This window comes from Aphelocoma coerulescens, chromosome 5, assembly GCF_041296385.1.
Source record: "Aphelocoma coerulescens isolate FSJ_1873_10779 chromosome 5, UR_Acoe_1.0, whole genome shotgun sequence".
NCBI classification, from domain to species: domain Eukaryota; kingdom Metazoa; phylum Chordata; class Aves; order Passeriformes; family Corvidae; genus Aphelocoma; species Aphelocoma coerulescens.
Window position 1 is genome coordinate 16,348,219 of NC_091019.1, and position 17,712 is coordinate 16,365,930.

Genomic DNA, 17,712 nt, shown 5'->3' on the forward strand with positions numbered 1-17,712 from the left:
ACTTCATTTAGAGAGCTGAAATATGCCATTACAGGTTTTTCAGGTAGCAATTCCCTTCAGGTTAATTTAGAAGAAAATAAGGAATTGCATTAAGTTGACCGAAATAAATTAGTGAAATTTAAAATACCAACTTTTAGAGGAGGAAAGAGTTAGTGCATTTTCTAGGTCCAGAAGTTCTGTAGCTTCCTAGTGGAGACAAACTTATGCACAGATCAGATGTGCCTGAGTGCTGATGTCCAAATTGCTGCCCTTCTTTTTGTATTCTCCATGCCCTACTTGGGCAGTGACTGGTCTGTATTAACCCAGCTTTCCTTTTCCCTTTAATGCACTGAGTTTTTTTGTTGGAGAGAGGATAACGATGGCTCTTGTGTTCTTTTAGGTGTTCAGCTTTTAATGGAAATGCTCTTTGAAAAGTCCTCCTCAGGAAATCCAGCTGAAGTTGCCGCTTGTGAGCGAGTCCAGCAGAAATCTGCAGTGACCCTGGCACGGCTCAGCCGAGATCCCGAGGTGGCAGATGCAGCCATAAAACTCAGCTGTAAGGATGTGTCTTCTGCTTAATGGCACTGAAAGAGGGAGGAACTGCCAGTCATGGAGAAGCTCTTTCTAATTTTTAGCCTCACTTGGTGAATTTTATGAAAGATATTCCCTATGGAGTCTGTCCAGAGAATGACTGAGGAGATGGAGCTAAATGAACCTCTGGCTCATTTCCCAGAGGAACCTGAGGTGCAGCATCCACTCAACGCGTAGCTGTACCTTACTGTGCTGACTGACTCTGCTGCCTCCTCCACTCCTTTATGTAAACCCTTGTGCAGGATCTGTCAGGGCACAGAAAACCAGGACCCCAGCAGGTCCAGATGTGATGAATCCAACGGGAGGGAACGTGTTCTTTGGGTAGGAGTTTTTTAAGGGTGCATTGGAGGATAAGTAGGGAAGAAAATGGAGTTACAATTTCCACTCTGAGAGAGCAGTAGCAAGTAAACTCAATTTATTTGTTTATGCTTTACAACTATTAATTATCACTGCTCTGAACTGCATAGCTCCATGGAAAGTCCCTTAAGTATTTGCATTTCATCTTTGCATTAGAGCTCATATCTACTAAAAAAAGATAAATATGATGCATCTAAAAAATTCTCAAAATAAGAAGTTGTTTTTCTAAATTATTTCTCCTGACACTCTTTTGTGCACTCAGGTATTCCTCACCTGATTAAACTTTGCAGATCACCAACAGAAAGAAATAACAGTGATTCTGTTTTAGTGGCATGTCTGGTATGTACATTTTAGTCTTTCTTCCATGCTTATACTGGAAAATTAAGAAAAAAACCATCCCTATAGGTTTCAAAATGCATCAGTATTGCAGAAATGTTTTAAATTCATGTCAGGGTCTCCTGCTTTTCCCCTTAAGCATAATCCTGTACACTGTCAATTATTCATCATCTGATTGAAGATTTAACACATAAGGAAAAATGGCTTCATCTTCACATTATTGGGCACCAAAGAATTTCACTGGAACACTTTGGAATTTAAGGATGCATTAATTCCTAAATTCCATTCTGTGATGGTTCTATGTTTGTTGAAATTAGCCTTGAGTCATGGGGGTAGCAGCCCTTTATCCACACACACATACATATGAAAATATCTATGTAAAGCATCCAAAAAGGGGGAAAAGTGTTTCTTGCTTCCACTCCAATTTTTTGTTCTATTTGTGTCTCCAAGACAACGTAGTGCACAGTCAAGGAGTGGGCAACAGAAGAGTAACATTTTCTCTGCTGAGGAGAAAGATTCCCGCTGCTGGTCCTGCACTGCACGGACTGTGAGCCAAATGCCAGAGCTGAATGATTTCACTGAGCATTCTGTGAAAGGGCCCTGGGAACATGAGTGATCTAGGGTTAGGACACAAGCTCTGATGGGTGAAGACTGAAGAATATTGTTTGACAGTGCTTTATGTTATTAATGTTGTTTTAAATGTAAAAGTAAAGCTCAGTTATTGCAGCTTGTTTGTTTAAAGAGGTCTCATTCAGGATGAAGGAAGTATAAATGTGAGCATTGAAAAAGCTGTGATTATTCTTCCTACATGCCAAGAAGACTTGTTAATCTTGTATGGTTAGAGCAGAGACCACAGAGCAATGGCAGCAAACCAGACTATGATTTTTCTGTCTCACTGAAGTTTTTGCTGCACATTCCTTGAATCCATGCCTATTGCTTGAGACGTTACCTACCTCCCTGTCTCAGCAACTCTGCTTCTCCTGATATTTTAGTAACTGTCTGAAGACATTTTCTGATAGAAATGTGCTAAAAATATTGTCCTTGACACATAAGATGCTTCAAGCTCTGACAGATATTCTTACTGGTGTCTGAGGGCTTGTACTGTGCTTAGAGCTGCTGCTTAGGTCTAGAAGTAATGTGCCCCAAAATAATTGTCATTTAATAACTTTGCTTGAGGGAAGTTTCATCTGACAGATGAAGACACTAACGAGAGATTACCCAGGCAGCAGAATTCATAGACCTGCACAGTTCAGTTTTGAGTTCTGCCTATTATTTAGATATGGCTGTTGTGGACTCCTGCAAAGAAGACTTTGCCAAACCTGTCTGCATGGCAATGATGCTGGTTTGTTTTTCTAGGCAGCCTTGCGGAGACTGGCAGTTATGAGTCCTGGTGGACTGGAAGATTCAGACTTTCAGCAGCTGGTAAAGCCCAGACTCGTGGATTCTTTTCTGCTATGCACAAATATGGAAGAGAGCTTTGTATAAATGGGAGCCAAAAACCTGTGAAGAATATAGGATGATAGGTATACAGTTAGCTAACACATGTACAATTTTATTTTGTTTTAGTCCTATTGTTATTTATGACTTATTTATTCTAAACCCATGAACATGTGGTTTGTAGGAGCAAAGGAACAGAATAAGAAAACTTGTTTCAGTGGTTTGCAAAGGTAATTTTTTATTTTATTTTCCTGCCAAGACACACCAGACCTTATGATTGCCATCAAACAAAATGTTTTGTTTAATATAGTTGAATTAAGGTAATGAAGCCAAGAATTTGTTGCTCTGATGTTAAATGCTTGTAATGATGTTTTATCACTGATATTTTTCTATAGTTAGGACATTTTGTAGGTTTTTTAATAAATGTTTTAGCCTTATCTGTATTAGAAGAAAAATAATCCCAAAAGCTGCAAGTATATACCTTGAAATGAAAGGGATGTTACAGTCTGAGTCCAGTTCTTAACTGTTGTTATTTTTTAATAGAATTATGTAACTGAGAGAAAAATTTCCAAAAAATGTTCAAATACTGGTTTCAAATGATGTTAGAAGACATTCTTAGGCTGTATAAAGATGTGCTCCATTAGAGGATACAGACTTGTAGAAAGTTCTTTATTTACATTGACTGAAATTTCCTACAGAAATTCATAGAATTGTAGAAAAATCTTTGATGGTGTGTGTGTTTTAACTCATAACATGAGATTTTCCACCTATGGTTTAGAATCATTACACAGTGATAATGTTTTCTCCTTTCCAAGCCTTACAAGAACTGGAATTGCTCATGTTCAGACATGTTTTTAACATTCAAGCTACTGTTTTTGTGAAAAGCTGTTCACACATATGCTAAATAATCTGAAGAGTTTAATTAATTGTAACTTGAATTTTCACTTTCCTGGTTTTCTAACTAGCCCTGTGTTTTTTAAAACTCAAATGGGACTTTTAGGAGCTCTGGAAGTTGAGAAGTGGATGATAACTTAAATAACAGACATGATTTTAAAATAGATTTTTTTACCAACATTCTTAATTCTTGCTTTTTCTTTTCATCGAGAAACTACATATATTGAAAATTACTTAACCAGCAATATCTTGGTAGTGTTTTTTTTCCTTAACTTCTCACAAAGCACTCTATAGAATACGAAATAAGATATACTTTTTTCTTGATGGCTTCCAACCGTTGCTTTGGATCATTTTATGATCAGCAATTTTAGGATACTAGGATATCTGCCAAAAAACCCCCACATTTCCTTCTTACTGTACTCACTTTGTAGATATATTAAGAAGCTTAATTCATTAATGTTTATTTAGTGTTATGTGGTGTTCAGATGAAAGGCACCAGGAAATTGTGAGCTGTGGTTGACTTCCATATTTTCTGTATACATGAAATCTGTCTTGCTTCAAGCAGTGAGACAACGATGGCTACTTTTTTCTCCCTTGATTGTATGGGTTAAGAAGTCTCTGCCTTAATGTCTTTCTTGTGAGCTCTTCATTTAATAAGCTCTATCTTGACTGAATTTTAAAACCTTACAAAACATACAGCGACCTCTGTCATGAGCAGCTATTCAAAGAAGTGTTGAATCAAATGTTCTAGCAAGCACAGAGATGAATTCTGCTTTTTTTGCTTACCTTGAGACAGCTTCTTAAGTTTCCAAGATTGTTAAAATGTATGGTACTGTAAAGCTTTAAAAATATTGTATTAGTGATGGACTTTAACACTTTCCTTGCTAAGCAGAAGTACATATGTGAGCCATGGATGTCTTGGTATAAACAATAAATTCATAAATTTCATTGAAAACTAATTCAAAATAAGATTGTGTTGCTATCTTTCTGATAGCATGGCAACCCCTGATAAAACACATATCAAATTCTGTAGTGAATTGCTGTACAGAACCTCATTCTGTCAGCTTCAACTAACACCAGAGATACGAGTTTCTAGATGGAGTAGGGTTTATCCCATAATAGGTAAATTTAAAATCTCATTTAAAATTTTTCTCCACACGTGCACAGTGAACTGAAGCAGCTATTAAGAAAATGCCATCATGACTCATAATGTTTTAATGTCATTTCCAACACGTCAATCAAATATTCAGGGAGGAGGTTGGCAACAACTAATTTGCTCTCACAGTAATGTGAACTGAATTTACTACAGATACTCTCAATCTGCAAATACATGTCCATAATTCTAGGCCCATTTTGTCCATTTATGTGTGTATATTATGAATGTGTCTGTTTATATTACAGGAGAAAAATACATTTAGGTGGAACTCATATTTGCAGCAGAAAATATATCTTGAAAGAGCCATTTCAGCAGACCTCTTGTTACCTAAGTGTCCTCAAAACCATTTTAGCTAGGTCTGATTTTTTCACCTAGAGTTGTGCACTTTATTTTTGTATATGTTAAAGTTTATGAGAAAATAAACATACCTCTAACATTACCTCTTGATTCACTTGGAAATATGAGTCATTAAAAACATTGATTTACTTTTCTCATTAATTCTGAATGAGAATTCTGGATTCTGAATGAATTCTGGATTCTAAATGTTTGCTTTGAAAGTGACTCCTCAGCTTTTAAACAAAGCAAGCCAACCAAACAAAAAAGAACAGTTTAAGCCAGAATAAACATTTTTGCTTTCAATGTAGTATGAAACAAAATATTTCATATCAAGAGATTTTCACTAAAGTATTGTGGTGGGTCAATCTTTGGACTCCCTGTGTATATACATATACAGGTGGGAGAGAGAGAGGTGGAGAGTATGTGTAATACATTCACAAATCAGCTAATTTATGTGGACTCATTGACCTATACTGTATGTAGCTTAAGTATTGGTTTAATCTTCCTGGAAAATGAATGTTAAACTTGTTAGAAATGTTGTAGTTTCACTTAAATTCTTCTGAACATTTTCAATTTTGTGTGAGGTTAAAAATGCTTAACAAACATGCAGTGAGTTGCAGGATTCTTTGTAATTTTGATTTACACTCCAGCAACTTTGGACAATGTCTTCAAATTTCGGCTTTCATTTCAAACTGTTTACAGATATTCAGGGCCCAGATGTTTCATTCATAGAATAAAGTTTGGTTTTTCTCAGTTTATTGTGTACTTGGTACATGAATCACTTATGTGGAATGTTACTTGTCTGACCTTTTCAGTTTAAAATAGTATTTGTATCTACAAAGAATAAAAAAATGTCTTTGTAAATTGCATATCTTAACTATTTTTTGGGGTTGCCTGTTAGTATACAGAAGACTGGATTTCAAATGTAGGGTTTTGCCTTTGTACAAGAGTGATTCTGGTATCTCATATGGCTTGTTCCAAATTTTTGTGTTGACCATCTCCTTTTAAATAACAGCAATGAACAGTCTAAATAACCTTGGCTTTTGTATTTTGAGGAATCTGCTTTGATTTTCAGTTTATATTAAATTTGAGGTATTTAAAGAAGCACTCTAGACACTGTAAATTATTCACCAGTGTTCCCATTTTTAAAGGAAGGGGAGGGAAGATGTCATTAAGCATTGAAAGAAAGGTCTAGAGTGAATTTGTTAGCTGGAGTTGGAAGCGCAGAACTGGTGGGAAGGTGCGTAAATAATTTCAGCCCTTGACAAGTTAAAGAACTGGGAACAAGAAAAACACAGGGCCATCTAATCTAGATAATTATATTCTTTGTGAGGGCCCTATCTCTATTTTCTGGCTTGCTCTTGGATCTGAGTTTCTCTTTTTTCCAGCTGTGAAAAATTTCTTCCTCTTGGGAGAATATATTTGTATGATTGCTAGTTATCTAATAGAGGAGAGTTACATTCCAAGGTCTGGTCCTGATAATTATTAAATTGATAAGGTTTTTGCTGAGAAACTAAGTAACAAAAATATCTTGTAAAATGGATGTTATAAGGATCACCTAGAACAGAAAGAAATGTTTATTGTTCTTATAACAAGAGGAAGGACCAACCTATCTTCCCAAAAGCCCGAGAAAAAACATAGATATGGTAGCTTACTCCCATGTTTTGGTACTTTTACAAGCAGACCTGCTAACTAAGAGTTTATGAATTGATCAGTTGTCAGCCAAATAATCACTGAATCAGAGAAGTAAAAGCAACCCACTAGACCTACAGCCCAAATGCTGGAACATCAGATTTTTTACTTTAATTTTCAACAGCCAATCAATGACTTTTAATACTTGAAATGTTCCTAGAACCCAAAGAAACCTATGGGAAACCAGTGGGGGAGAAAAACAATGAAAACAATGTAGCCGGTAGTGCTGCTAATTTGCTTTGGAAAGAAATTAAAAAGGATCAAAAAGCTTAAATGATGTGAAGAACAAGGTGTGTATAATGCAGTGTCTCTCCCATCACTGTTGTGATCACCTGTGTTACAAATCACTGCTCATACCCTCTTTAAGCTTTCTGGATTACCACTGGTTTTTAACCAGCTATTGTTTATGTTCTTCACAACCTTTAGAATGTGACCTAGTAATGCATATGTCTTCTAAGTGATCTACTTAGTCTGATTCATTTTTTTATACCACATATTGTAAAAATTTTCTTTTTTTGCATAGTTCTGAAAAGATAAACCTAACAAGATGTGTCTGTTACATATGTTCATCAGTTGAGACAAAGATTATGATAAATCAAGTAGATATATCTAAAAAGATCCAGAAACAGCCATATGTGTTTTCACTTGTATCAAAAGAAAAACTATGGAATGGGCACAAATGATCTAGGGAATTCTTATTTGATGCTGCTTCTTCTGACTTCTCCTGTAAGTCAGTTTGCTTGCACTGAAGTAAAGAAGAGCCAGAGGTAACCTCAAGGTTTCCAGGATTCTGTAGAGTTAGGATTGTAGAGGTTTAACACAAAATAAACATAAAAAAAATCTTACGACATGAAACTAAGGATAAAACCCTTTTTTTCAGCAATTAATACAAGTCAATGATTTTAAAAGCTTATTCTATCAGTAGAAGAAATCATCACATGCTTTATCTAGGGGAGAATTTTCAATTTTGTATATCAAAATATAAACATCTTGGTATTATTACAAAGTTCAATTCTGTAAGCATAGTCCAGACCAGTAACTTAGGTCTTTTCTGTAGAGAGAAGTGGGCAATACTTTTTTTGATGATGACTGCCCGAGAGAGAGTATACATAATACCATGGGGCTGCCTTTTTTTTGTCCAGTGGCTATTGAAAAAAGGGCTGATGATTTCTATGAGGGAGTTGTCTAAACACCTCGACATCTGGCTCTTAGTTCAGATCAGGGGAGATGAATTCCAGGCTCAGTCTGGAGACAAATGGGAGGCACTCCCTCAGCTAGGGTTTTACATGCTGTTTACATATCAAACACAATTTGCCTCAAACCAGAAAATTTTGCAAGATCAGACTCTTTTGAAATGACCAAGACACCACTTACTTACTTGGTGTGTACTGACTGATGACTTCTGTTTGCCAGTATTTTAAAACAAGGAATAGCTAGAGCAACTCATTGATCTCATGATAATATACCAGGTCACACATTTCTTATTACAGAAAAAGCTCTGGCATTTGAAAAAAGGGGGAAAAAAAACAGGTCACGGGACACTAACCCAGAACTCCAAAGTGAGCTATCCTGGAAAATATGTGAAATACCACTGAGCTGATCAATAGCATTTCAAATGCCAGAAAAGCTATTGCTCACCAGAAAGCAAGAAAAAAAAAAAATCCCCTCAAACCCAGCACACCTTCTTTCCCAAAAAGTAATAAGCTGAGCTGGAAGAAGAAGGAAGGACTCTTCCTTACAAGGCAGAGCCTGGAACATAGCAACATCACAGGTAAGACACTGATAAATGAGGACTATTTCCAGGTGGTTCAGGCCATTCTATAGGAACCCACGCTGGCTTGGAAGTTGTTTACTATCAAGACCATTGCTAAACCCTTTCATGGAAGTCTCAGGTGCTGTGTTTACTGTGGCTTAATCTTTGAGCTGTCAAACATTGGGAACCCTTTCCTGAATGCATATTCGAGAATATGCTTTGCATCAATGTTGGAGATGGTGGATGGGTGGTAGTTCCACCACTGTGTTCCTTTCTAAGTTTCTCTTGGCCTTTCCCCCTACTGTCAACTGATTGATGCTCTCCTTTAGAGTGAATGACATCTGAAGGATTTTCATGGCTCAATGCAAGGGAAAGCTACTGAAAGTTCAAAGCCAACGTCTGTGAAACCCAAGATCTGTTTTACAGTGTATTTGCAGGTGGTGTCTCACTGCTCTGTTACATCTGCATCAAGGCAATCTCTTGGTCTAACATCTTGGCTAAAAGTTTGTCTGTTTCCATGCTTGCACTGTTCTCACCAGCTGACAACTATTTCTCATCAAATATTATCTATTTTTCTTTTTTGAAAGCATTATACTTATAGTTACCAAAATGCTGGGTAGTGCACTCAGATGGAACTTCTGGATTCTGCTGCAAAGACCAGATGAATGTGCATGAATTGTTCCTACTCTCATGTTTTGTTTCTCTTTCCTGTGTAGGCTAAAAGCTACAGGAGTGAGGTGTTCCTTTCCGTCCTGTTGTATGATACTAAGGTCTCTAAGATTGCTGCTTTCATTTGAGGCCACTTAAAGGGAATTTATTTTAAAAAATATTAATAAAAAGACCAGTTCCTTTGACAGTACCAGTATGGTCTTTTTGTTTGTGCCCTTAGATATTCCTTGTGTGGAAATCTCTTTGCAGCTTCTTTTGTAGTTAATAATCTGGCATGGCTGTAATAGAGATGTCTTCTGTGTCCAACCCCTGTACAGCTGCAGCTTTCATTCACTAAAAACAGCTGAATTCAAACTTTTTTTTTTTACCATTTATACTTCTATTGCTTGCAAACTCATCTGAGAGCCCTTTTCATGTGGCAGTACTTTTGTTGCTTCTCATACTCAAAGTTTTGCCTTCTTCATTTACCCGTTGATCATCTTTATAAATTTTTTCACTTTTCTCATTATGTGTCTCAATAAAATATTGTAGCTGTTTTAATTCTGATTTAAACGTTATAAGTTGGTGTGGGCAATAATTGAAGAGGCTGCTGAAAATTAAATTACTAAAATGTGTTTTTGGTACAGAGGTGTTATTGACACCAGGATCTCAGGCTTTAAGTATTTTGAAATAGTTCTTAGGTACTTTTGAGGTAGAGCATCTTTCACTAAAGAAGTATGGATATATTTTTCTTAAAAGATTCTTTCTAAGATAGTTTTTTTTTTTTTTAATTAGAAATGTTTCTATTAAAATAAACACAAATAGACCCTCACTGTCATTTTAAAAGCTATCTAGAAAATAAAAACTATTTTGTTTAAAGAAGAGTCACAATAGAATTGACAATTTAACAGTTAACAATTCTTTAACCATTATTTTGTTTTCTACAGTCTTGTTGCATATGAATAAAGGTATCAGGTCATTCCCTGGTGACTGTCAATAGACTATATATTTTATTAATATTCTGAGGCTACTTTTTCTGATATAGAACTGTTTCCAGGCCTCAGTTGTAATCAGTAGAATGAAACATGGCTGCTGTTAAGTGAAAATATTAAAATTCTGCAATTATTTTAAAATTATTTCAGTTTAGCACTTCTTCCAAGGCCTGGAGACTGCACTGGTGGAATAAAGTTCTCAACTGAAAATTGTCTTAAGGTCCCAAAACAACTCTTCACTGTCCAGTGACTGTCTATGATTCTAGAGACTCTGCCTTTGAGAAAGATTTTACCAAAGAAGTTATTATATTCTTTTTCTTTCACAGCATTTTGCAGAGTTTTTATGTCCCTTTTTACCTTGAGTCCACAAATTACACTGTTAGTAGAAAAAAAAGAAAATTCTAGTTTCACTTAGGGGCTACTTTTTCAGGCAAGTGAGCAGATATCATGTTTGGTTTTACTTGCAGCACTCTGGTAGTTCTACACTGCAGACTGAAGGTGTGTTTTGTGTGGGAGGCCAAGGGGCAGGAAATGCATGAACTACAAGCAAAAGCAAAGGTCTTGCTGAAAGTGCTTTGTCTGGTGGAAGACTGAACACAGCCTTTGTCCTTTGGAGAATGCTCCATGGCCCCTATGGAGTTCAGGTGTTCATGGCCTTCACTCTGTATCCTGTGGACTTGTTTACTTTTTAAAAAACCTTGAGTGGCAACTTCTCTCTGTTCCCATCAGGACAGCTGAGAGCTGCAGCCCTGTGGATAATTCTGATTTTGTCTGCATACCTCTTTTTTTCTGCTTTATTTGCAACACTTGGCTGCTGAAGAATCATCTTCCTTACTATTTGTTTACTCATTGCAGGCTTTTCTGAAATCTAAAAAACTGCAGTCAAACTCACCTCCTAATTAATATGCTTTTTCTATGCAAAGACACCATTATTTTTGTCATGCTAGAGCATTTTCTGGAAAACTTAATCAGTTTTGTCAGGGACAGTTGCTCATATTATTCTCCTCCATTTGCATACTCTCATCAATAAACTGCTTTTAACAGTTCAAGCAAAAAATCTCTCTTCAAATTTAAGTTATTTTCGAACAGGGAAAAAATTTCAAATGCCTTCCATGAAAGTTTGTTTTTTTAAAAAATAGAAAGCAATCAGAATCTTCTAAAAAGAATCAACTGTCACATAGCAGCCCAAGGTTTTGCCATAGACTGTATTTTTCCTTTTTTCTTGAGAAGGAGTACAATGCTGCTATTGTTCAGTTTAATGTTAGTTCTGGCTGCTATTCTACAAATCCCATGGACAATAGAGTTATTTAGAGGCCCCTTTGCAGCTGGGTGGGAAAGGAATTGCAACAATAATCTTTTAAATATCCTTAAAAAGTGCTTGATAGTTTTTTAACTTGTCCTGGTGACCTGATCCCATGAAAAAAGACATTTTAAAAAGTCTAAGGGATGCACTTGAATCTTATCTCACTTCCTACAATACTTAAGAACCAATTTCCCTTGCATCTCTAATGTCTTTAGTCAGTTTGGCTGTTTCAAGCTGGGTGAAATCTGAATGAGAGTAAGTAATCTAGAGACCTGCAAATGAACCTTTCTGAAGTCTTTAGACCACTGTTGAACTCATCAGAAATATATGATCATTATACATTGTTATGCATCCAAACTCTCTTCCAAGTCTTAAAGGGTGAATGTAGCCAGAAAATCAGCTTCCCTTAGGGCCACATGGTCAAGTGAAAAAAAAGTCACACAAAACATTTTCTTATCCTGGGAACTGTTGAGAATTAATTTTGTCTTCTAATGTCCCTTTGAAAATGTAAAATTTGCTCTAAAGAAAAAGAATATTAATACCTCTTCAGAAAACGAAGACTAAAAATTTTTTTCTGTGGCAGAATAAGTTCTTCTTAGTTTGGTTTTTCATATTATAACGTCCTGTGGATCTGAGTTGTTTTTAAAAGAACAGAGTAAATTTTTTTTTGTTGTATTTCATATTACAGAGAAATATAAAGGGATGAAAATTTATTAATTGTCAGATGTGAGGAGTCAAGATCAGTATAAAAAAATGAATATACATTGATGTTGTTTCTTAAAGAAGCAGATTTTAGCTAGACATGAGTTTCATCTGATATTAGTTTGAAAATATTTTCTTGCATGGAGACTTAGTGTGTAAAGAAGAAGGGAAAGTACCAAGAATGGATGTAGCTGACCAGAAGCATGAGCCTTCTTCCATGATGTCAGAACCCCAGGCCTCATGGGTACCTTGTTCCCAATGGGAATGGAGAAAAATGTAGCCGTGAGAGTCAGGTGAACTGAAGCATGAGGTCTCATTTTTCATGAGAGGAGAGGATAGCAGCAAGCAAAAGCTGGAAAGAATTGAACCCAAACGTTTAGAAAGGAGACACTATTGGGGCTTGTTGAAACTTGGGAAACAAAAGCAAACGAAATGTTGCAGGGAATGGTTATGAACACTGGAAAACTCACAGTAGTCACAATCAGGGCTGTAGTTACAATCAAAGTATCATTTAAAACTTTGATACTATGAAGTATCAAGTGACAAGGGAAAAAATTAATACAACACTAGGTACTGTTTTGTATTAGCAACAACATCACAATCGACAGCTGATCTGCATGTGCCCTGGTTTGCAATAGTGGCATGAGTTCTAGAAGCTCATTAATTCCTTGACACAGATTAGAAAAATGGATATATTCTTTTTCTGTCAGAACACAATGTAACCTAAAGCAAAAGGAGTCTCTGTGCTTTCTCAACTCATGATGAAGTGCAAACTGAGTTTTCAAAAGCTTCTTTTAGATGTACTTAAGGACTTGCTGAGGGAGAAGTGGTGACATCTACTGGAATTTTAAAACACTTCATCATATGTTTCCAAGGCTGCTAGTGAGACATATTTGGTTTAGGTCTAAAGTTGAATGAATAATGCAGAAACAATTTCTCCTTATATTTGTGCAAATTTGGAAGCAAATCTTCAGCCATCTTGGGGTTGCTTTTGGTGTCATTTCCTGCACACACTCACAGAGTTATTAAACTTTAATCGCATAACTGTTGGCAGAAAATAAATGTTAAGCTCACACAGGAATACTATGAAAAGTGAATTTCTAATGTGCTTTCTGTAAGCCTGTGTACCACAAAGCTGATTCCATGAGTTATGTTCATTAGACTGGAGGATGGAAACAATATTAAGTGATTTATGGCACTAACTGCAATTGAACAGTGAGCTTGTGCTTGGAGTAGCAACCCCTTACTTTAAAAGAAATTAAAAAAGAATTCAATGAGGAAGGAATATGTGAAGGAAATTGCAACCCGCTCCCCACATTTCGTGGTAAGAAGGAAGGAAGCTCATCCATCATTAAATGCATTCATTAAAAATTATTCACTCAGATCCATTTAAAACATGTTCTAACTTTAATCTCCTAATTTCTTGGGGCTAGATTGTGATGTGCCCTGCATGCCCAATAAGATCTCGAAGGCTCTTCCTGCATCCTGATGTAGGTTACTTGGACCTTGGCTCTGGGCCTTCAGGAGCAGCAGGGTTATGGATGTGCTCCCTTTCTCTCTTCAGAGAAAGCCTGCGGAGGGGAGGGAAAGGGGAATAAGATTGCAGAAGGGGAAGCAATTCCTCTTGATACAGAAATCCCAGCTAGCTGGGTTTAGATGAGGGTCAGGGTTTGCCAAAATTTTATTGCTATGAACCAGTGAATAAATGATTTGTGCTGGGACAAGGAAGATGTAGGCAAAATTGGCCTTTTAGATGTACCCTAAAGATGTGTTTTCCAGTGTTACCTGTGTGCCACTGCAATTTGCCTATCTTATGCCCTTGAGTCTATGCCTTATTTTAATCTCTAAAGTTCAAAGACCTTATGACTTTACAAAGTTTATGACATGATTGTATGTTGTGATTATGGCAAACAATTAAATGTTGTTGAAAGTGAGGAGCAGGAGTTTTCCCACTCACCTTAAACTAAAAGCCAAATTACCAATGCTTGAAGTACATTGGTACTTCACAGACTGCTCCACAGAGTTTCAGAAACTCTCTATTTTACTGGGCTTTTTGCATTTTCAGCCTTTGCACACAATGGACTAAATAAATTGTGTGATTTCTGGTGGGTAATGTTAAATGATTGCTCAGCAATATTTAGAGTAACAGGCACAGAAATGCAAAATGGAGAATGTTGCTCATTTAAATCCCACCACCATTTTTCATTCTTACTAAGGACTGCTTCAAATATTACACATAGCTGGCTCACATTATTGTACTGGGTTTTTTACTCAATATATCTATTTTGTTAAAAATTGCCTAATCTGTGAGAAACTTTCTGTAAATCTTTCCACCAAGCTGTCCTTAAGGATTTTCTCCTGGAATGACAAAAGGGTACCATTTGCTGCTATGCATCAAGACAGACATTTACCACTAGCCTCACCCTTAATTCTGAAAGTTTCAGATGTGTGGAGACTTTATGTGGATTTTTCCACCTGTGAGCATATGAGTTGTTGTAATATTCCATTCTTGCAGCCTTCAGCTGGGTCCTGAGAATCAAAGGAGATCCCAGCCACCACAGCTTTTCCAGGAATGAGATTTGTTTTGCACATCATTTGCAGTGTGCTCTGGTTATGAGACTGTCTGGTTAAAGAGATCACAGGTGACAGTCTAACTTACCTGCTGCTAAATATTAACAGTTTGGCTGTCAGCATTATGGTGGGAAATGCTGACGTGACTGTTTTCTGACTCTAGTAATAAGTTTTAATCCTCCAATTTTGTTAGTAAGTGTTGACTTTCCTGCACTGTGTCTCTGATTTGCTAAACTGACACATTTCTATCAATATATCACTCCTATTTAGCTGGCCTGCTGCTCACAAGTTTTTCTAAATTTATCCCAAATAACACATTTTTAATTGAAAAGAGATACCCTGAGTCTGTATGCATATCCACATCCATTTCTAACCATTTTTGAGGCTTAAACCTACTCCTGTTGCAGACCCTCCAATATCCAAGATCTGTGGACAAAGTCCTTGTATATTTTCAATTAGTACTTTTCATAATGACACTTTGGTGGATCAGGTCATTGCTGAGGAAACACATCTGCATGTAAGAAATGCCAGAAGCTGCCTGTACAAGGATGCTGGCAGAACTTCTGGCACAAGTTCAGAGTATTTTAGTACTACTTCCACTTATAAAAGCTGAAGATCTGGCTGAAGACATTAAAGCAAAAATACTCCTATGTTAAGCTAGTAAAACAATAAATGATTGAGGGTGCAGGTACTAAAATCTTCCTCAGACAATAGCACATGATATCCAATTAATAGCTGTGGTGAATCTGTCTGAAATGCATTCCATATCATTTGTGGCAAGAGTTGCTTTCAATCGGAGATTACAGAAAACATTTAAATTAGCACTGAGAATTACCCTGAATAACAAGCTCATTATTTACTATATTTGCATTTATTGAGTTTATTAGTTGCACTGCCTGGTTGGATTTTGTAGATCCTTTTCTATCCTTTCTGTATGAAAGCCCAACTATGGAACATTTCTGAAAGCAACAATTGTGATTTTATAATGAACCACAAGAGGGGGGAGAATGAACATAAATGAAAGAACTTGATTTTAATGAACTGTTACATTTAGGACAATGCTGTATCAATGCTGAATTTAGGAATCTTGGCCAGGTGTTGGCTGTGGAATGAAGAGTTTGAGCTAGTGGTGAGATGTTTTCTCTAAGATTCATCTTTTCAGGTCTCCTGATTTATTGCTGAGCTTCACTTAAAGCTGTGGGCAAACCACACTTCCAAAGTCACAAAATGCCATGCTGAGTGTGTTCATCCTTTCCTTTATTGCCTTGATCAAACACAAAAAAATACTAATGAAATGGTAAAATTAGAGATCTCTGTGACCTGAATAATCAGTTTTATAACTTCCTACCCTGCATTTTAATTTTTTCCCCCCTTTATAGAAAGGAGCTCTCTAACTCAAGTAATCAAGGACTTCCTGGTGCATAGATGAGTTTTTAGTGTCAATATGAAAAATAAATCAGCTCACTCTTGTGATTATGGACTGACACAGGACTGGTGAATTTCCAAGTGGTTTCAGCCTACTCTTTAAAGAAGTCTCACAGTCCTCTGGTCATTGTGTGCAGAAGCAGTTACACTGATGACAAAGCTGGGAACTCCTAGAGGTGGTACTCTGGGACTGCGGAGGGCACATGTCCCTTGATCAGCCTTTGGGAGAGGATGCACAAGCAGCTTTGGCAAGGAATCAGCTTCATAATCCCAGGACTGTGGTGGCAGTTCCTATAGCCAGCTGGAGGGCAAGGAAGGAAAACAGATTTCAAGAAGTCACCCACTCCACTGTCCACTTTCTTACATTTCAAAGCGGATACAAGGGACAGAAACTTTTCCAATATTTAGTCCTCTGTATCTAATGTTCCATGTTCCTCCTGTCCTAGGCTGTCAGTCCCCTGGGAGAGGGATAAGAAAGAGAAGGATTCTTACTTCCCCCCAGATTAAGAAAGCAGCAAAGCAACAATTATCACAGTAATATGAGGATGGTGTTGCAGCAGGTGTTTGCAGCATGGAAAAAAAAAGAATGGAATAGTCAGCAAACCTCAGCTTTTTGCTGCAAGTAATTACAAGTAGCTCAGTAGACTGTAACTCTGAGAGAAAACCATGTAATATTATTAGGCAAAATGATAATGTCCTTAATTTCATGTTCAAAAGCTGAATGGTTCTGAAGGAGGCTTGCAAAAAGAAATTAAGATAGTTATACTAGAAGAAGACAGAACGTTGATTACCAGCAGTGAGGTATCCAGATTTGACTAATGGCACAGTTATTGTATGCATAAGCCCTAATGGTGTTTAAGTGGTTGCTAGAATGAATGCAATTAATGTAATTTATTTGTCAGCATCCAAACACTTATAATACTCAGAATAGGATGGGAGGTCCCTTGCCTAGCATATAACCCTATGAATGTTTTTCACAAGTACACAAAACCAGTGACTGTGTGGGGTTTTGTGTTTTCTTTTTTTTTTTTTTTCTTTAATGATTCTCATGTTTTAAGGGGAATCATCTACATAACTTCACTGATTTAAACTGATTTTGTTTTGCTTCGTTTCATGGATTTCAGAGAGATATTTTGGGATGTTTTAGTTTGCCTTGCCACTTGAAGACAATAGGCTGTATCTATCCTACATGTCCTGAGTTGTTTTTTTTTTTTTTTTTTTTTAGAGAGGGATCTTCCTAGTTTGTCTGAACTACTGTAGGGTTAAGAGAAAATCGATTACTTTCTTAAATTGCTTCAGTGATTGATGGTGATCTATGCTTAAAACAACCCAAAAAATCCCATGTATTTCTAATGGGAGTTTCTTTCAGCTGAAAGCTGGAGTTCATCTGTGAGATCTTGTCATGCTACATCAAAGAACCTTGTGTTAGTGGAGAACTTTCCCTAAGTTTGACTGGGATGTAATCAAAATCTTTGAGTGGCAGAGATAAAGCTTCTGATGTTTCTCATTGTGTGTCTGTTGCTTTTGATTTCACATTTTT

General features: G+C 36.7%; 1 protein-coding gene across 7 annotated transcripts in view; it reads left to right on the forward strand.

Moving 5' to 3' along the window:
• The window catches only part of INSC (INSC spindle orientation adaptor protein), a 125,397-nt gene extending 119,510 nt beyond the window's left edge, over nt 1–5,887 (forward strand). For 6 of the 7 annotated variants that reach the window (XM_069016835.1, XM_069016836.1, XM_069016837.1 and 3 more), the window contains 3 exons: nt 380–535; nt 1,190–1,266; nt 2,620–5,887. In XM_069016835.1, the coding sequence (XP_068872936.1) occupies nt 380–535; nt 1,190–1,266; nt 2,620–2,748 (362 nt within the window). In that variant the 3' untranslated portion in view covers nt 2,749–5,887. Of the gene's footprint in view, nt 1–379; nt 536–1,189; nt 1,267–1,713; nt 2,209–2,619 lie in introns of those variants that run through there. The other variant, XM_069016841.1, reaches the window with a different exon arrangement.
• Nucleotides 5,888–17,712: the final 11,825 nt, after the last annotated feature.